This window comes from Aythya ferina, assembly GCF_964211825.1.
Source record: "Aythya ferina genome assembly, chromosome: 3".
In the NCBI taxonomy this organism is placed as follows: domain Eukaryota; kingdom Metazoa; phylum Chordata; class Aves; order Anseriformes; family Anatidae; genus Aythya; species Aythya ferina.
This window is the reverse complement of record NC_140298.1, coordinates 118,716,818-118,736,481: the sequence shown is the minus strand read 5'-3', so window position 1 is coordinate 118,736,481 and position 19,664 is coordinate 118,716,818. Positions and strand designations below refer to the sequence as shown.

Here is a 19,664-nt window from a genome sequence, read left to right as displayed (position 1 = left end):
TATGCATTGTTGATTTACAAATATATGAAGTTTCCCAATACGCCCATACATATTCATAACCTATCCCCCGCTTTATATTAAAATTAGCTCCAAGGAGTCATTTACATAAACTCCTCCCGTCTGTGCAGTGCCTTTTGGTGGTGGTCACTGAGGGGCCGTGGGGATGAAGGTTGATGCCTCCTCTTCATCACCCCCAGCTGACCTCCTGCCTTTGTACAGACTCAGCTGCTCCTTGGCTCCTGCCCAACCCACAGGGTCGATCTCAGCTGGTTTTTGAGGCAGATTCCCCATTTTTGTCAGGAAACGTCCTCTGTGAGAGGCCCCGAGACCCCTCATTTCGGTTAATTTGCACAGCAGCAAGCCAAGCCACCCAGCAACACCTACCCTAATGCCATTAAGCGACCCCCATTCTCCCATTCCTGGCTTTAATAACGACTGCTTTATTTAGACACCACTAATGAGTTTAAGCAAGCCCCCATTCTTCTACCCCCGGCTTCAACTGGTGCTGGGGGTGGCTTACTGGGGACACTGGTGGCAGGGGGACACTGGACGAGACCTTGGAGGGCTCTTCCAGCCGTGGTAGCTCCATGACCCCATGGCAGAGCCCCCAGGACCCCACAACCACCCCCTTACAGCCCCCCCACCCCTCCATCCCCAAGGCATGGAAGCTTCGAGAAAAAGCGCGCGCCCCGCCGGCCCGTTGCCTAGCAACGCGGAGCGGGGGGGGGGGGGCTGCCGCAGTGCGCATGCGCCGTCTCCGCGTTGCTAGGCAACCGCGTCCGTGGATGCGCCGCCGCGCTTCTGCGCATGCGCGGCGGCGCCGTTGCCTAGCGACGGGAGCGGCATGAGGCGAGGGGCGGGCGCGGAGGAGGCTCCGCGGGGCCAGGCCCCGACCCCGGCCCCGATCCCGATCCCGACCCCGATCTCGGCCCCTCAAGACCCCGACAGCGACCCCGATCCCGGCCCCGGCCCCGAGGAGCGCATCGCCGCTCGCCGCCGCCGCATCGCCGCCCGCCTCGATGCCAAGCGCCGGTGAGGAACGGGGCGCCCCCCCCGGGGCCTTCTCGCGGAGGCCTGACAGGGCCAGGCCCCGCTGCCAACCAGTGCCCCAAAACAGCGCCGATTGCAGCGCCTGCGCCCCAAAATCTGGCGTCTGGTTGTGGGTGGCTTCCTTTTCCCTGAGGTGGCACCCCCGCAGCAGGACCAGCTCATCCTGAGCTAATGGGCTGTCCTGAAGGGTTGTTAGGCACTGGAAGGGGTTGCCCAGTGGTGGAGTCGCCATCCCTGGAAGTCTTTAAAAGACGTTTAGATGTAGAGCTTAGTGATATGGTTTAGGGGAGGACTTGGTGTTAGGTCAGAGGCTGGGTGATCTTGGAGGTCTCTTCCCACCTAGATGATTCTGTGATCTCCCACAAGCTCAGGGACCATCCTTGAGCTGGCACCAGAGGTCTCAGAACATCCCCTACCCCACACGGGCAGTGGGTCTGAGCACCCCAACCGTGAGCTGGCAGGGGGCAAGGACCTAGCGTGCTCATGACAGCCTTTACTGGGTCCAGGACCTCTCAGCCAGCTGGTTCTGGGGCAGGGACTGCCCCAAATCCCCACTCCCTGCCAGTTGGCACAGGATCCCAGTTGCAGAGCGGCACTGGGTTAGCGTTAGGACAGTTTCAGCCTGGATCTGGAGGGTGTCAGTGCACCCTATGGGCCAGGTTGGTCTATTCTGCATCAGGGGTGTGCCTGTCCCCAGGCCCCTGACCCTGTCCTGTTCCCTGCCCAGCACTGGGGCAGTGATTCCACACACCAAATGCCCCTTGCATCACACCAGTGGCTTTCTGGACCAGTGGCTTTCCAGCTGGGGGGGGTCAGAGCCTGGATTTGGGGACCTCCCTGGGCTGGAACTGCACCAGGGCATTGTCCCTTCCTCCCTGCCAAGCAGTTTTGGACCGGGCTTCAGCAATGCCACCCCCGTGAGCCAGAGCTCTGGGCAGCATCCCAGCATCTCCTCCCCAAACTGAGGGAACCACAAGGTGCTTGGGGACCCCATCGCCAAACCTTAACAGTAATGTCCGCTTCCACCCCAACTTTTCCTCTCCTCTGCCCAGGCAAGCCCTCGGAGAAGATGAGGAGCCAAAGGAAGAGGTTGAGGAGGAGGAAGAGGAGAGAAGGAGCCACAAGGAGGTGGAGGAGAGCCAGCAGGTGTGGCAATAGGACAGGAAGGTCCTCTCGAGTCCCTGACCTGTAGGCATTTGCTTTTACCCTTCTAGTTTTGTGCAGTTCCCAGTGTCACAGCAATCTTTACGTGAAAAAATGCAGTGACAGAAACTCCTCGGGAGCGGGTGGGAGGCGATTCCTGGGGTGAATCCTGAGCGTCCCTCCTCCCAGAGCTCAGCTCTCAGGGCGTGATGCGTGCACCACCTCCTTCACAGAGGCTGGCCAAGCTGCTCTTCGAAGGCACGCAGATGGTGACCAACATCCAGGTGGCTGCGGACTCGAGGGAAACGCAGAGGAGGGCAGAAGAGGCAGAGCTGAAGCAGCAGAGGTAAGAAATTGTGCTCTGGGTCTGCACCGCTGGGAAGGACAGCCCCCCTGGGCTCTGGTGTGTGAGGAGAGGGAGAAACGTGAGGCTGTGCTAGTCTGAGGAATGGGATACTGATGTTTTCACAGCGAGAGTGGTCAGATATGGGGTCAGGAGCCCCTGGTGTTGTAGGGATCTTCCTCCTTGGAGATCCTCAGCCCTTGTCTGGACGAGGCCCTGCACAACCTGACGTCCAAGTTGATCCCTTCGTGACCAGGACCTGATGATTTCCTGAGGCTTTTCCAACCTCATTATTCTCTGATCCCCCTCTGTGCAGTCTCCGAGGCGCTGGCTCTTTCAGCCCTGCCTGCAGGACCCCGAGATCAGCGGGGAAACACCAAGTCCTTGCTCCAAGCTGCCTTTGGAGGGCACTGTAGGTACAGTTTGTGAGAAACTGGCTGTAGCAAGAGCTCTGACCCTTGCTCAGCTGGGGAAATCTTGAAGGAACCAGGAGCTGTGCCCATAGAGGAGGTTTGGGGGTGGAAAGCTGCTGCTCTGCTGACATCTGGAGGACACTTTTCAGATTAAATCATGCAGGGGAGTGCTCCTGTGGCTTCGTACGTGCTGCAGGCCACTGAACCGTGTCTGGAGCAGCTGAAGAACTTGCTGCCCTGCCCCAGCTCCCAATTTACCTTGTCCTCCCCACTGCCTGCAGGCTGAAAAAGCTGGAGAACGAAGCCAAGTCCAGCACCTACGAGTTTGAGAAGATCGCCTCCAAGTGGGCCTTGGCTGAGGACGTGACAGTCCCGCAGGAGCTGTGGCAGCTGCTGAACCAGCAGCAGCAGCAGTGCGCGCTGCTTCTGGAGGAGAAGAACAAACTCATCGGTGAACTGCAGCAGGTAGCACGGGGAGCATGGCAGTGGTGCTCTTTCCTCCCACTTTTCCTCCTACCCATCCCTGGGCTCTCTATCCCTTCGCCCTCATCCCCTCTTCCTTTTTGGTAAAGGTAACATCTGGGTTTACACTTTGTTAGCCCCTGAGGCTTCCTAGAAAAATGAATCTCTCCGATTTCAGCATCTCCTCTCCTCCTCCAGGAGCTGAAAAACAAAGACGAGCAGTACGTGCAGGCCATGAAGAAGCAGTCGGATGACATCCACCTGCTTTTGGAGAGGATGGAGGAACAGATCCGGATCATGCTGAAAACTTACCGCCACAAACTGCATCACATTGAGGTACGGGCCCCTTTGGTGGAGGGACAATCCAGTTAGAAGGCCTGCAGTTGTTCCTTTCTCCACATCTATGGCAAAAAAAAGCCTCAGGCTGACTGCTGCCCAGAGCAGTAGAGCTGATATTTTGGGGAATGAGGCTGAAATATGGCTAAACAAGAGTGCTGGATGGTGCTGAGTGCTGAGGGGCTGGTTTATGCAATGCTGTGAGTGGCTGTGGTTCAGCACAGAGCAAGCAGGGAGCACGTAGAAGCCGCTGCTGCCTGCTGGCTGGTCATCCATCTCCCTAAAAGCCCAAAAGCTGCCTTGGGGTCATTTAGCCTTACATTTCGCAGAGCACAGGAGCTCCAACTTCACAGATCGGGTTTGTATTTGCTAATGAGTAAGGACATCTCCTCTCATTTAACGTCATTAGGCGAAATCAAGTGGCTGCCAGGCCAGGCTCCACTCCTAAACTGCAGACAGCGATTTTGTACTGGGTCTGGCTGGGATGAAGTCAAATTTCCACAGATTTCCAGGGAATTCTCGGGGCTACCCAGCACCGGGGCACCTCTGGGCTCTGCGTGGGACTGCAATGTCAGGTTTCTGCCTGTGAGAGGAGACATCAGGCCAGCGTGTGCAGCACCAGATCCTCTCCTGATGAGGACTAGCATGAAATTGTCACTGAGAGGTGCCAGTGAAGGGCTCTGTCTCTTTTACAGAAAGCTTTTGAGTTCGAGCGGCGAGAGCTGCTGGACAGCAACAGGAAGAAGTGGGAGGAGGCCATCCAGGCCCACAACACAAAAGAGGTAACGTCCCCACCAGGTACATAAAAGTTTCCAGGCCCAGAGCTGCTGTCTGGCAGTGAGCTGCCGTGAAAGACGAGTGTGTGTGGAGGCATCTGGCTCCCTCAGACAGAGGGGCAGTTTTCAGACTGCTCTGTTAGGGAATTATCTGTGCATGACCTTGCTTTGTGCTGGCTGAGGGAGCTGTGATCGTGGGAGGAAGCTGTCCCCATTAATGTTTGGCGTTCTCCCTTTTGCCCTCAGCTGGAATACCTGCACGCCCGCATGAGGAAGGTGGAGGAGTTTGAGAAACAGCTGAACCAGCTGCGGGTGCAGGATGAAGAGGAGTACAACAGCATGAAGATCCAGCTGGAGAATGACGTGCAGGTAGAGGAAGGGCAGACGTGTGCCACAGGGGCAGCTCCCCCTGGGTTTTTCGTTGAGTTTGCCCTTACTGAGGTAGCCAGGCACACGGTGACAGAGCACAGCCCTCACACCACTGACTGAACAAGCACTAGGCACCCAAACCCTGGAGCCACGGCCTCCCAGAGATGCAGACACCTCTTAATGCACCCAATTGCCTGTGAGGAGCAGTGGGAACAAAGCAGTGCACCTCTGGCTTTCCACAATTTTTCCCTAGGCTGTGAGGTTTGGCACCCCACTGTTTGCCCCAGGCTGTGGGGTTTGGTTTTCCCCAGCATTTTTTCAGCCTGAAAGGGCAAGTGCAGGGGGACAGTCCTGACCCTGTGCCTTCTTCATCTTCATCTGATAACCCAGAGGGTGTAAAGTCCCAAACCAGCCCTGAACCACTTAGGGGGGGAGGCAGCAGCACGCTGGAGATCAAGGTTCACAAATTATACTGCTGCTGGTGTAAAAACCAAGCTGCAGTTTCAAGAAGGTTTTATATTCAGCAGGGAAGTAACCGTTCCTCTCCTAGTACCTACAGGTCCTTGTCCAGGTTTGGCAACACACTAGGGAGTAGGGGGGGAGAGTCTTGAGCAAGCAAACAAATGGCCTGTAATAAAAGGATGAAGGACTGGCTCTGTTTAGACAAGGGGAGAGGTTTGTGTTGGGAGATTTGTCTATAAATACGCACGGTCTTGTGTGGTGGAGGAGGAGAATGACTTCCCCGTGCTAGATGCAAGGAAAAGTTAGGGATTTGGGTTTTGGTAGGGAAGATTTAAATTAACATTCAGATCACGGTTTGAGATTTCAAGCCGAGAAATGGCAAGGATTTGTTTGGTGGTTACCACCAGCGTCTGTGCCAGTCGTTTGCTGTTCTTTGATGCAGGGTTTTAGGAGTAGCATGAATAAACTCCTGCTGGGCCTGGCTTGGTAAAGGTGTTCGCTCAGTGGGGCAGAGGGACGAGCAAGATTTCTGTGACAATTTGTTGTGGTTTAACCCAGCTGGCAGCTAAACACCACACAGCCGTTCGCTCGCCCTCCTCCCTCCCTCTCTGGGATGGGGGAGAGAAACAGGAAAGTGAAGCCCGGGAGTTGAGGTAAAGACAGTTTATTAAGGCAGGAAAATAATAATAACAATAAGAAGAAGAATAAGAATGATGATAATAGCACTCCTGCTAATAATGTGTACAAACAAGTGATGCACAATGCAATTGCTCACCACCCACTGACGATGCCCAGCCTAACCCCGAGCAGTCCAGCCCTCCTCCCCCTGCCCATCCGCCCCTATATATTGTTTAACGTGACCCCATTTGGGATGGAATACCCCTTTTGGTTAGTTTGGGGTCGGCTGTCCTGGGTCTGTCCCCTCCCAGCTCCTGCTGCCAGGACAGAGAGAGAAGCTGAGACGTCCTTGGCTTGGTGTAAGCACTGCAACAATTAAACCATCGGGGTGTTATCAGCACTCTTCTCATCCTAAACCAAAACACAGCACCCTACCACCTCCTAGAAAGAAAATTAACTCTGTCCTAACTCTTTATAGCCCAGACTTCACCTTTCCAGTTCAAGAATAAGACAAGAGACGTTGGAAGCACCGACTTCCCTCATTAACAAGTGACATCATTGTCCCGAGGTGTCTCTGAAACAAGAGCTTAGTCAAGAGCTAAAGCTGAAGACCCATGTTTTTGAGGCTAATGACTATTCCCCGGTTTTATTAGATGGTAATCAGCATTTTAATGATGGGGTTTGGGCCGTGGCTTTTCTCCACCTGCTGCAAGGGGAACATCCCTCGGCCCTGCAGGGATTTGCCTTCATCATCGCTTCAGTCAGGCTTTGATCCCAGGCAGGTGGGGCTGCTGCTGGGTGCCGTGCAGGTTGTTTGTACGCTCCCTGTTGCACACAGGGCTACTCAGGAGAGCCCTGAAGCAGGCAGCAACGCGCTCCTTGCCTCTCTCCTGCAGCTTGGGCCCCTTCTCCTGCCCTCACAGCCCCCCTGGGCAGAGAGCCAGGCTCTCTCTGAGCATCTGGTGCAGAGTTGGGTCTCTCTGCTCTGCAGTTTGCTGTGACCTTGAGGGAAATTCTTCCCTCAGAGGGCGGTGAGGCACTGGCACAGGCTGCCCCGAGAAGCTGTGGCTGCCCCAGCCCTGGAATTGTTCAAGGCCAGGCTGGACGAGGCCCTGAGCAACCTGATCTGGTGGGTGGCATCCTGCCCATGGCAGGGGGTTGGAACTGGGGGGGCTTTGAGGTCCCTTCCAACCCAAACCATTCCGTGGTTCTTTCTCGGCACAGCTGAGCCTGTAATTGATGCTTTAATACGGGGCTACGTAGCAGCTTAATTCACTTTTACTCAGTTCAACTCGCTTTCTGTTGTGGAAGAAATCTTTCTGGGCCTCCCCAGTAAAAGCACTGTGCTATAAATTTTTTCAGGATCAGTTTTTTGCCTCCTCTTCCACATGGAACGTGCTCAAATGAACAAGTAAATTACGCAAGGCCCAAGCACTGCCTCTCATCCATCCGCACAGCCACGCTGCCCACACCCTGCTAAGCCTGGGCTTCCCCTGATCGCATCCTCTCACGTCCCCTTGAGCTTATTTATGGCATTTAGGGCTGACAGAGAGCATCAATCATAGATGGGGCACGATGCCTTCCTGCTGAAAGCAGCAGCCCCACGAGACAGCAGCAATCAGCCCCGGGAGCAGCTCTTCCTTTCCATCAGCTGTTGAGGTGCTGAGAAGCCAAGAAAGATGTCTCCATCTCGGCTGTGGGGGAAAAGGGGAGAGCTCGCTGTCTGCTCCACGTCCTCCAGGCTGCGCAGCGAGACCCCGTGCTCACAAATGCATCAGTGCAGGAAGAGAAGTGTCGGTTGTTTTGTTCTGGAGCTCCTGCAGTCACTCCTCTGCGTCCCTTCCTCCAAGTTTTGAGCCTTTTGGTTAATTAAATGAAACTGGCAGGAGGGCAGAGGTCCCAAAGGCACTCAGTTCTGAAAAGTGAGATGAAAATCATGAAAATCAGCAGCCAGGTTGAGGAGCGAGTCCTGTGTTAGTGCCTCAGTGAGCATAAGCTGGGTACAACTTCAATCCCTTCTCCTTTCCCCAGAAATGGCCCCGCAGCGTGGACAACCAACATCTCCATCACTCACCATGCATGCCACGTGGCCGGCAGGAGAAATTGTGGGAAGATGGGGCTTGGAGATGCAGACTTAGTAAGACCTGGGCTTCGGTGTGGCTTTTGCTCGTGGCCCAGCTCGTTTTTGTGTTTTCTGAAATGCCAGAACCTGGAGAGGCAGCTCCAGCAGACCAAAGCCGCCTATCTGCTGAACCAGGAGAAGCTGGAGTACAACCTGCTGGTGCTTAAGAAGCAGGATGAGGAGAACACCATCATCAGATCCCAGCAGAAGAGGAAGATCAACAGGTAATGAAAACATCCCTGGAAGATGGGCTCTGCCTTACACACTGTCACCTCCCAGTATTTTTTTCTTTTTTCTCTTCTTTTTTCTCTTCTTTTTTCTCTTCTTTTTTCTCTTCTTTTTTCTCTTCTTTTTTCTCTTCTTTTTTCTCTTCTTTTTTCTCTTCTTTTTTCTCTTCTTTTTTCTCTTCCCTTCTCTTCTCTTCCCTTCTCTTCTCTTCCCTTCTCTTCTCTTCTCTTCCCTTCTCTTCTCTTCCCTTCTCTTCCCTTCTCTTCTCTTCCCTTCTCTTCTCTTCCCTTCTCTTCTCTTCTCTTCTCTTCTCTTCTCTTCTCTTCTCTTCTCTTCTCTTCTCTTCTCTTCTCTTCTCTTCTCTTCTCTTCCCTTCCCTTCCCTTCCCTTCCCTTCCCTTCCCTTCCCTTCCCTTCCCTTCCCTTCCCTTCCCTTCCCTTCCCTTCCCTTCCCTTCCCTTCCCTTCCCTTCCCTTCCCTTCCCTTCCCTTCCCTTCCCTTCCCTTCCCTTCCCTTCCCTTCCCTTCCCTTCCCTTCCCTTCCCTTCCCTTCCCTTCCCTTCCCTTCCCTTCCCTTCCCTTCCCTTCCCTTCCCTTCCCTTCCCTTCCCTTCCCTTCCCTTCCCTTCCCTTCCCTTCCCTTCCCTTCCCTTCCCTTCCCTTCCCTTCCCTTCCCTTCCCTTCCCTTCCCTTCCCTTCCCTTCCCTTCCCTTCCCTTCCCTTCCCTTCCCTTCCCTTCCCTTCCCTTCCCTTCCCTTCCCTTCCCTTCCCTTCCCTTCCCTTCCCTTCCCTTCCCTTCCCTTCCCTTCCCTTCCCTTCCCTTCCCTTCCCTTCCCTTCCCTTCCCTTCCCTTCCCTTCCCTTCCCTTCCCTTCCCTTCCCTTCCCTTCCCTTCCCTTCCCTTCCCTTCCCTTCCCTTCCCTTCCCTTCCCTTCCCTTCCCTTCCCTTCCCTTCCCTTCCCTTCCCTTCCCTTCCCTTCCCTTCCCTTCCCTTCCCTTCCCTTCCCTTCCCTTCCCTTCCCTTCCCTTCCCTTCCCTTCCCTTCCCTTCCCTTCCCTTCTCTTCTCTTCTCTTCTCTTCTCTTCTCTTGTTTTCACAGGCCACTGACCTCTGTCCCAGCCCATCCCAGGGCAGGGCCATCCCCAAAGCACTTTTTAAAGCCTTTAAACCTAAATCCCAAAGCCTTCATCCACGCTGGATTTACCCAAAGGTGCCTCTTTAGGGAATCCCCAGCTTTGCTGTCCCTCTTCAGGCTGCACAGCTCACTGAATAACCTGAGGACAAAGCTGGACAAACAAGAGAAGCAGTTCAGAGAGGAGAACCAGAGCCTGGCAGCCGACTGCGAGCGCATCACCGGGCAGTGCAAGGAGGTGCAGAAGAGGATGAGGTGGGCTGCGTGCTGGCCACCCACCCCGATGAGGCCTCAGAGTGAGGTACGAAGGGAAGCTGACTCGTTTTGGGGCTGCCATGGTTTTTTCTCTCTTCTGCACAGGCATTTTGCTGCCAGCGACGCTGAGAAGTTCACGGAGCTCTGGCTGATGAACGAGGAGGAAGCCAAGAGGCTGATGCGGAAAGCCCTGGATGCGGATCGCATCATTCACACCCAGCAGCTGGGGCTGCCCTGGGAGCAGCCTCGCCACTGGTTCCTCAACAACATCGGCCCCCTCAGGCATTGCAAGGCGAAGAGGATGGCCACCAAGCTGGCTGCTGAGGTCCTGGCAGGGGGGACAGAGCCCCTGGCACCCCTGTGGCACTGGGAAACCCTCACCTTCCTCCGTGAGAGCCTCTTCTGTCTCTCCCTTCTGTCTCTCCTGGCTTTGCCATCACAGGTTGGGATCTTCCTGACTCTGTGAGCCCAGCCAGGGTCTGGAATGTGCCCAGCTCTGAGTTGGCTCCCATCACAGGTTGGGATCTTCCTGACTCTGTGAGCCCAGCCAGGGTCTGGAATGTGCCCAGCTCTGAGTTGGCTCCTGCCGAGCCAGCCTGGGGAGCCAGCATCTCCCAGTTCCAAGTGAGCCAGCTCGCATCCTGGGCTCTTTGGGGTCCTTTCCAGGTCTCAGGGAACAACTGGGATTTCTCTGGTGACTCCCACAGTGGCCAGTGCTGGTTTGGGGAGTGTAGTCAAAGCATCTAAAGACTTTTGCTCGCCTTTTTTCTGCATTTCAGAGAACAGCTGTGGAGGAGAGGAGGAGAAAGCGAAAGAGGAGGAGAAAGAGAAGAAGGAAAAAGTGGGCAGTGGAGAAGGAGGAAAAGAAAACATAGCAAAGGCTGAGAAGGAAGACGTGAGTGATAGAGAAAGAAGAAAAGAAAGCACAGCAAAGGCTGGGGACAGAGTCACACCTCTGCCAAACATCTCCAAGAAGACTGCCAAGAGGATCCTGGAGCTCCTGAGCGACGAGTCGGTGAGTGGCGATGCTGCTCCTGCCCTGCTCAGGAAGGGCAGGCTGCAGGGGGCTGAGTTCTGGACATGAATGGAGACACTGCTGTTTCTATGCCTGCTCTGTGTGTGTCTCCCAAGGGTTTCCTCATTGAGAGAAAGCTGCTGAGGCCTCTGCGTGCGCTGGGAAAGCACGAACGCACCCTCCTGAGGCTCGACTCCATCTTTTCGGTGAGTTCTCAGTCCGCAGAATCATCTAGGTTGGGAGAGAGCTCCAAAATCACCCAGTCCAACCTCTGACCTAACGCTAACCTGAACCAGATCACCCCATCTAAACCCGTCAGGGGCTGCAGGGATGCATTTCCTTAGGGAAGGCTGGCAGCCACGTGTGAAAGCTCTGTGTGGAAGACACAATGGCCCAAGAAATGGCTTAAAAAAAGCATCTGGGTGCATTTCAGGAGGGACAAATAGATACAGGCTGGAAAAATCATGTCCCAAAGGGTGGGAGGCAGCCAGGGAGGCAGCTCTTCTTCCAGGCTGCACATTAAGCACTGGGAGAAAGGAAGCCACGTGTCACACACATAGCCATGAGGGTGTCATAGTGGTCACAATGTTTTTCTCTGCACTGCTCAGGCCGCTTCAGAGAGGGGGTACAAAATCCCAGAGTGGCCTTCAGAGCCTTGTGGGGTTGTTGCACAGGGCAGGAATCGCTTCTGCCACGTGTGGAGTGGGACTGAGCTGCCCGAGGGGGGTCCAGCTGGGCTTGCTGGGGGCTCTTTGTGGCAAAGAAGGGAGAGAAGCACCCCAGGAGGGCATGAAGCACCGTGGCCAAGATTTCTTCTTGGCTCAAGGCCATCCTGCTGCTAGTGAACACCTCCAGGCTCCCTCTGTCTGTTCTCAGACACTCCCACCCCCAGAAACCTCTGGCTGTCTCACGCAAACCCCTTCTCACCGCTCAGCCCCTCTCAGATCCTGCACAAGACCCTAAAAAATGCAGTTCTTTTAGCTCCCCCTCCCGTGTTGTCTCAGAGATGTTCCTCTGCTCCCCAGGCCCTCGAGATCGACAGCGAGGACGAGCTGCAGCGGCTGGTGGATTTCTTCCTGAAGTGCAAAGCCCAGGAGGAGCCTCTCAGCCAGGTGGGACTGCAAAGGCAGCAGTGGGGAGAGCCCACGCTGAGAAAAGGGGAAGCAGAACATCACCTAAACCCCCAGGGCAGGCAGAAATGGGGCACGGGGCATCATGGTGACCCCAAAACGTCTCCCCAGGCCTGGTGTGGGGAAACCAGGCCAGCAGCACAGCCCCAACCCATCCAGGAGCCTGTGACGGGGCAGCAGTGGAGGTGGAGCTGGGTTGATCCCAATAAGACGTTTAAACCAGGTCCCTCATTTAGCAGTTGTGTCCCCAGGGATGTAACCACTCGACCTCCGAGCTGGAGAACACCCTTTCTGTGTGGAGAACACACCATTTTCCGTGGTGCGAGCAGAGCCTGCGGCAAAAAAATGAGGCTGAGGGGTTGTGAGGATCTTCTGCAAAGCTCCCCAGGGCCTCTCCCACACGAGTTGTTGCCCGAGCTCCCTAAATAATGCTAAAGCTGCGGGTGGCTGGAAACCCAAGATGGGTTTTGGGGAGGAGGAGGTGGTGCCCAGCCCGCTGACCTTCCCTCCACCACCAGGGAAGCCCAAGTGGAGAAGATGTCACAGATTTGGGGGAGGACAGAGCGGGCAGCGAGGCCGGTGCCCGGAGTGCTGAGCTCAAACCTCCTCAGGGACCACTGGGCCCCCTTCCATCTGCCTGCATCCATGCTGACGATGTCCTCAGGATCCTGAGAGCATTTGTTCGGGGTTTTGACAAGCCGAGGTAGGACGAAGGGCACAGCAGAGCGGGGAGGGAGCCAGACAATCACTGGGACAAAGGGTTTTGGGGTTGTGCGGGCAGGGTTAGGGGATGCTGCATCGCCCTAGAGGCAGCTGCGGGGTCGTGCTCGTCGGTGTGATGATGATGAAGGTGCTCGGTGCAGCTGAAGGCTACGGGGCTGTTTGTCACCCCCGAAGGACAGCACCCCTGGGGGCTTTGTTCTGGGTCCCTCAGGGAGAAAACCAGGGCAGCAAAGGAGGCGCTGCAGGTTCGGGACAGCTCCGAGGACGGGGAATACTGGGAAGCCCTGGCACACGTCATCCCAGAGACAACCCTGAAGCTGTGGGACGCGCTGCTGGTGGCTCTGGAGGAATATTAGTGAGTGGCCCCACCTGCGTGGGGGTGCTGGCTCTCCGTGGTGCTGGATCCGTGCTGGAAACCACCCAAAAACCCCCCAGCAGGGAGGTGGAGGTGGCCCAGCTCCCCGTATCCCTACAGACGGGGTTTGACGTGGATCTCTCAGCCCCCAGAGACCCCGCTGACACCTCCCCACGTATCTTTGGGGTCGCTTTAACTCTGCCTTCCCCTCACAGCGACGTCCTGACGCGGAGAGCCGGCCTGCTGGCCGAGCTGGCTGAGCTGCAGCAGCAGAATTTGGAGCTGTGCCTGATGCTGGAGCGCTACAGCACCTCCGGGGTGAGCCTGGGGTCCCTACAAACAGGGGACACGGAGCTGTGATCCCACACGAGAGGGGTTTTCCAGCACGGGGACGTGTCCCCAAGCTGCTCCTCGCCGTCCCCACGCACGGGACGTGGCGGCAGGGACCTGGATGCCATCACCATCATCTTCCTCTCCCCGCAGGTGACCAGCAAGCTGCTGTCCCCTCCCGTGCAGCGCCTGGACCCGGAGCTGCTCTGCCCCTGGGGGGCACGGTGAGTGCTGGGGGCTCTTTTCTGCCCCAAAACTGATGCTGCAATGAGCCAAAGCTTCCTGGCTGGGGCTAATAAACCTTTCCTACACCTGGGCCAGGCGTGTGCGTGTACTTTCCATGCGCTCCTCTCCCTCTGAAGGTGCTGGGGGGTAGGATTTCCTGCGATGGGAGCCAGAGCAGCACATTTGTAGGACCCCTCCAGTCTGCCTGAGCCAGGATCCTGCTCCCCAGCCCCTTCCAGTCCTTCCCTCGGCGTTACCCTTGGCCACAATCCCGCTGCCTGTCCCTGCAGCTCCCCGGAGAGCACTTTGTGCTGCTGGAAAATCCCTTCCAGCACTTCTGGGAAAGGCTGCGGGGTCTTTTTCCTCGCAGCCTCCTCCCAAACATCCCACCTTCGATGATTTTTCCCTCCTCGGTCCCCGCTCTGTACCCAAATTCCCCATTTCTGAGGCGATACCAGCCCAAAGCAGTGCCATGGGTGGAATTATCTCAAAGAAGGCTGCGTCGCATCCCTCCCCCTCCATCCTTCACCCCAGCCACGTCTCACTCCCGGCTCAGGTCTCCCGACAGCTTTATCTTTTAACCTTGACTCCCCAGCACAGCACCAGCCCTTTCTCACCGCACGTGCGTTCCCGAGCAGCACAACACCCTTTTTTTTATTTTTTGCTTTTTCTTTTTACCATCTGCGCCCTTGAAAATAGTTCTCCCCCTCCTCCTGCTCCCCTACTGGGACACCTGACGCTCCTTATGGGGTTGTTACCCTATGGGGCTGGGAACACCAACCCCAAGACAATCCCCTCTCCCCATGAGGATGCTCCGAGGGCTGCAGCGAGCCCGGAGGGGGCCGGGCCGGCTGCCGTGAGCCCTCCCCGTAGCCCTGCCTCTTCCCACCCCGTTCCGCCTCCCGGGACACCCTCGCTGCCTTCAGCCCAGCTCCGAGCCCCGCTCTCGGGATGCTGCCGGCCCCCGCACGGCCCCCGCATCGCCCCCCACGCCGGAGGGGACGCTGCAAGCGCTGCCGCTCGCCCTTTATAAGGTACGGGGCAACCGGGGAGGGGACGGGAACCGGGGGGTCTGGGGACCGGGGTGAGGGTCTGGGGACCGTGGTGGGGGTCCTGGCATCGTGGTGTGGGGGTCCTGGTACTGGGATAGGGGTCCTGGTACTGGGAAGAGGGGGTCCTGGTACTGGGATGGGGGTCCTGGTACCGGGGTGGGGGTCCTGGCACTGGGAAGAGGGGGTCCTGGTAGCGGGGTATGGGGGTCCTGGCGCTGGGATGGGGGTCCTGGTACTGGGATGGGGGTCCTGGCACCGTGGTGGGGGTCTGGGCACCGAGGGGGGCACCTGGGGTAAGGGAACAGCCCCCGGGGTGGCACCGGGGGGCGAGGAACCGAGCACCGGGGGCGAGCATCCGGACCAGGAGAAAAGCACCAGGATCCGAGCACATCACCACGGGACTTGGGGGGGCTCTCCATGTGATAAAGGGGGGGCTTGGGGTGCTTTTACCGGGCTTGGGGTCGCGAGCCCCTGCCCCATAGCATCCCAGAGCCCGCCCCGGCCAGCGGTGTCACTTAGGGCCGGTGCCCAGCTTGGGAGGGAGCCGGAGGGGGTGAGTCAGAGGCAGGAAGCCGATTGCATCAGGAACGGGGCTGGTTTTCCACTCGGGGTTCTGGGAAACCCGATTTTGGCCTCCCTCCAAGCCTCCTTATCCCCCCCACCCTTCTTATTTCTTATCCCCAGCGCCATGGAGAAGGGAAGCAGCCCCCCGCCCGGCAGCTCGGTGACTTTATCTTCGTCCTCCACGTCCACCTTGAAGGAGGAGCTGCTGTGCCCCATCTGCTACGAGCCCTTCCGCGAAGCCGTGACGCTCTGCTGCGGCCACAACTTCTGCAAGGGCTGCGTGAGCCGCTCCTGGGAGCACCAGTACCACCTCTGCCCCGTCTGCAAGGAACCCGCCTCGCCCGACGACCTCCACGTCAACCACACGCTCAGCAACCTGGTGGAGATGATCCTGAAGGAGGAAGGGCAGCGGCGGGGCCGCCCGGCCGCCCTCTGCGCCGTGCACCACGAGGAAGCCAAGCTCTTCTGCCTGGACGACAAGGAGCTGGCCTGCTTCTCCTGCCAGAGCTCCAAGCAGCACGAGGGCCACAAGATGAGGCCGGTGCAGGAGACGGCTGCGGATTTCAGGGTGAGATGATCTGGGGAAAAAAAAATATAAAAATACAAAATTAAAAAAAAAAAAAGGGGATCGGTTGCATGGGGAGCACCCCGAGAGCTGCACCCAAGTTGGGTGGGTCCCCAACGCCGCTCCTGCCCCCGCTGCCGACGCTCTGCCTGTCCCTGAGGGCTCAAGGCTTCGCCCCAAAAAAGCCTGCGGGGAAGGGGAGCTGCTCCGAGGGCTCGGGAGGGGTTTGGAGAGCTGCCCGCTCCCCGCGTGTTTTGTTTTGAGTTTTTTTTTTTTTGGCTGAGCTGGATCCGGCCGTGCCGGTTATTGCAGCAGCAGCGGCGCCTCGGGGCTGGGAGCGCTGATTTTTTATTTTTTTTTTGGGGAGGGGTTCGCGCACAACCCAGCCCCAGAGCCAAGGGGGATGTGGGAGAGGCAGCCCCAGCCCCGTGGAGCCACACGGGGAGGAAGAGGAGGAGGAGGAGGAGACAGGGCTGGGGCCAGGGCCCCGTGCCAGGACCCGCGGCTGCCGTGACTCAGCCCCGCGGGGAGCACGCCAGATTTATTTCAAATGTCGCGGGGACGGAGCCGGCTTGGCGGGGCGCCCACGGTGCTACAGGCACGGGGGAAAACCAGGATTTGACAGCGTGTTGAATAAAAAAAAAAGGGTTTAATAAAAAAAACGGGGTGGAGGACTTGCCGTGGAGCAAACGTCCTCCGGCGCACGGCCCCCAGGTGCGGGTGGGCAGCGCTGGGTGGCTTCGGCTGCAGGAGGGGAAGGAAGGGCTGGGCTGAGCGAGGATCCTGCTGCTTAACCGCGTCCTGCCGGGGTTGGGGCTCTTGTCTTTCCGCATCTGAAACCCGGGGGCGTAGGCTCGCGAGGGTCCTGAAGGCGTCTCCCCCCCGCAGGCCAAGCTGAAGAACATGGAGACCTCCCTGCGGGATAAAGTGAAGGATTTCGGGACCGTGCACCGCTGCTACGAGTCCATCTCCAAACACAACCAGGTGCGAGGCTGGAGCTGGGGTGGGGGCGGCCACACGGTGTCCCCCCCCCATCCGGGGCAGGGTGACAACGAGCCCAGCCCCCTCAGCGAGGAGGGTGATGCCGGGAGGAAGGCCTCAAATGTGGCTTGGGGTGGTGCCCGCCTTGGCAGCGGGGCCGTTTATTTGGGGAGGGCAGCTCCCAGCCGGAGGAGAGCTCTGGCTCCGTTTTGGGGCGGATTTAGGGGATCCTAGGTGTGCCGAGCACACGTGAGATCCCGAAGGGAAGCTGTGAAATCCCCACCCCGGGCAGGTGGAGGCCGTGCGGCTGGAGGAGCAGATCAAGAAGGAGTTTGAGAAGCTGCACGAGTTCCTGCAGGGCGAGCAGAAGGCGCTGCTGTCCCAGCTGCAGGAGGAGACGCGCCACAAGCGCGGCCTCGTCGAGGGCAAGATCAAGCAGCTGTCGGACGAGAGCCGGGCTCTGCTCAATGAGGCCTGCCAGCTCCAGGACGACCTCAAGGAGGACGATTACACCTTCCTCATGGTAAAACCCCACCGCGGGTGCTGCCCTGGGGTCCCCGTGGCTCCCCCAAGCGAGGCCACAGCGGCGCTGGGCGATCCTCGGGGTGTTTATAACCCCCCCAGGACCCCGTAGGAGCAGAGGTTTGATGGTTTGGTGTCTTCTTCTCTTTCAGACCCACAAGAACCGCAAGCGCAGGTGAGTCCTGGCCCCGGCTGTGTCCCCTGTACCCCTGCCCGAGGCACAAAACGAGGTCTCTGCCCCACACAACGTCCTGTACCCTCACGTCCCCTCCTGTTGTGGCCTCTCAGGGCAACGTGCTCCAGCAGGACAAGGTGCTGGGGGCCCCCACGGGTGCCTCAGGCAGGGTAAAAACGCCCAAAAATGAAGCAGCATCGCAGGTCTTGGGGTTGAAGCGTTAAAATCCCGATCAGGGAAGAGGGGCACAGGTGGGATTTTTGCTGTGGGGACTTCCCTAGCGTGATTTGCAGCCCCATCCCTGGGATGAGAGCAAAATGGGGACCCCGGAGCTGGGGCAGGACCTTCTCTTGCTCTGCTCATGCACCGGGCCCTGCTGGAGAAGCCAGCCCAGGAGGAGAAAATGCAGGGTGCTGGTAGGAAAACCCCCTGTAGAAACCCAGGGTGCCAAAAGGACCCCCCCCAGCCCCCTGCCTCCACCCCGACCCGGCTCCATCCTGCCCTAGGATCGCCTGCACGGTCGAGGAGCCCGAGGCCGTGGCCTCAGGGATGCTGATCGACACCGCCAAGTACCTGGGCTCGCTGCAGTACAACGTCTGGAAGAAGATGCTGGACAACATCACCGTGGGTGAGGCACCAGGGGACGCGGGGGGGGCCCAAAAGGGTGAGAGCAGCCTTTGAACGGGGCAGTGGGTGCTGGGGCAGTTGTGCCTGCCTCTGATGGGGCTGGGGAGACGGGGATTGGGTGCAAAAAGGTGCTCGGGGGCACTTAAACCCCAAAAAAGAAGCCCCAAAAAGTGCATTTCTCCACGCTGGCGCGGGCTCGTGCCTTTGGTTGTCCCCAGAAAGGAAAGGATGGGTGGGTGGGTGCTTGTAGGGCCGCGCTGCCCCCGTAAAGCTCATCCCCGTGGCAATCCAGGCTCGGCCCTCTTAACACGAGTGTCCCCACTGCAGTCCCTTTCAGCTTTGACCCCAACTCCGCCGCGGGCTGGCTCTCGGTGTCCGAGGACCTGACCAGCGTCACCAACGGGGGCTACAAGCTGCTGACGGAGAACCCCGAGCGTTTCACCTCTGCCCCTTGCATCCTGGGCTCCCGCGGCTTCTCCGCCGGCTTCCACAGCTGGGAGGTGGACCTGGGGGGCATCACAAACTGGCGGGTGGGGGTGGCTCGACCCCGGGGGCGAACCCCTTGGAATTTCCACCACGACGCCCGCTCTGGTTTCTGGTACCTCTACCGCCTGCCCACGGACGGCGAGACGTGCCGGGCTTCCAACGCGGCTCGCTCGGAGGCGACGCTGGGCGAGCTGGGGAGGCTGCGGGTGGAGCTGGACTGCGACGAAGGGGAGCTCTCCTTCTACGACGCCGAGCGCAGGACCCACATCTACACCTTCCACGAGAAATTCGGGGGCACCGTCTTCCCCTATTTCTACGTGGGGGCCACCCCGGTGGGCGCACTGCCCCGGGCGCTGCGCATTTGCCCCCTCCGGGTGCGCGTCCACGAGGACGCCCCCGTGTAGCTGCCACACCTCTGCCTGTGTCCCTCTGTCCCGTTTTAAGACAAGCTTTCCCTGGGAAAGAAAAAAAAAAGAAAGGGAAAAAAAAAAAAAAAGAATTTATGTATGTACTGCCTCTGTTTTTTTTTAAATCTTTAATAAACGTCGGGTTCTGGTATTGCTGTGTCAGCGTTTCTCAGCAGCTGTCCCCAGACCGCTCTGCCTCCTTTCCTGCTCTTCCAGCAAAAGTGAGCTCAGCCCTCGCAGCCTGGGGGTTGTAAATAGAAAATGAAAGCAGCCGGGGGGGGTTTCCAAGCTCGGGGGCTCCGGGTCTTCCAGTAAAACAACCCAACGGGGACGGCTGGGAGAGCAGAAAAATAAATAACCACCAGCGGGGACATCGGTGACAGCAACGTCCCTTCTTTTCCTACCTTCCTCCTTGAAGGGACCTTTCCAGAAATCCCCCAGATGTGCACTTTGTGTTCGGAGGCTCAGAGGTTGGAAAAAAGGGGACAAAAAGCTCCTCCAGAGCCGGGCCGCCGACCTCGGGAAAGCCTGGAGGAGCGGCGGGGACTCGGCAGCGGCCACCCCGTGTCCCCAAATCCCCTCCGAGCACCCTGAACACCCGTGGGTGTGAGGGTGGTGATTGATCAATTTTTACTTTGCGTCAAAAAAACCTTTTCCCCTATAAACCCCAGCCTGGTGCCGAGGCCACCCGGGTGCCCCCAGCGTCACCCAAATCCCCCAAAAAACGGGACAGCTTCCTCGGGCGGGTCCCTGTCCCCTGCAGGATGGCTTTGGTGCCCGTGCTGTCCGGGAGCTGCGGGCA

General features: G+C 58.0%; 2 protein-coding genes across 5 annotated transcripts; both read left to right on the top strand.

The window, feature by feature from the left end:
- The first annotated feature begins 842 nt into the window (after positions 1–842).
- On the top strand, positions 843–13,574 carry DRC1 (dynein regulatory complex subunit 1). Its single transcript, XM_084513981.1, has 17 exons — positions 843–1,032; positions 2,103–2,196; positions 2,427–2,539; positions 3,231–3,414; positions 3,610–3,747; positions 4,443–4,529; positions 4,770–4,892; positions 8,179–8,318; positions 9,571–9,705; positions 9,811–10,050; positions 10,492–10,720; positions 10,837–10,926; positions 11,746–11,832; positions 12,369–12,553; positions 12,785–12,928; positions 13,144–13,246; positions 13,412–13,574. Exons 1-17 carry the CDS (start codon positions 845–847, stop codon positions 13,484–13,486), a joined length of 2,355 nt encoding a protein of 784 aa, XP_084370107.1. The 5' UTR covers positions 843–844; the 3' UTR covers positions 13,487–13,574.
- A 604-nt stretch (positions 13,575–14,178) lies between these two features.
- On the top strand, positions 14,179–19,013 carry TRIM35 (tripartite motif containing 35). 4 transcript variants are annotated; one of them, XM_084513984.1, is made up of 7 exons: positions 14,179–14,517; positions 15,220–15,667; positions 16,553–16,648; positions 16,938–17,168; positions 17,320–17,342; positions 17,849–17,970; positions 18,297–19,013. In XM_084513984.1, exons 1-7 carry the CDS (start codon positions 14,435–14,437, stop codon positions 18,857–18,859), a joined length of 1,566 nt encoding a protein of 521 aa, XP_084370110.1. In that variant the 5' UTR covers positions 14,179–14,434; the 3' UTR covers positions 18,860–19,013. The 4 variants fall into 4 exon arrangements, with proteins under 4 accessions (XP_084370110.1, XP_084370111.1, XP_084370109.1 ...); XM_084513982.1 differs by having other exon boundaries at positions 14,317–14,517; positions 16,517–16,648; XM_084513985.1 differs by lacking the exon at positions 17,320–17,342 and having other exon boundaries at positions 14,181–14,517; positions 16,938–17,185.
- The last annotated feature ends 651 nt before the right edge of the window (positions 19,014–19,664 follow it).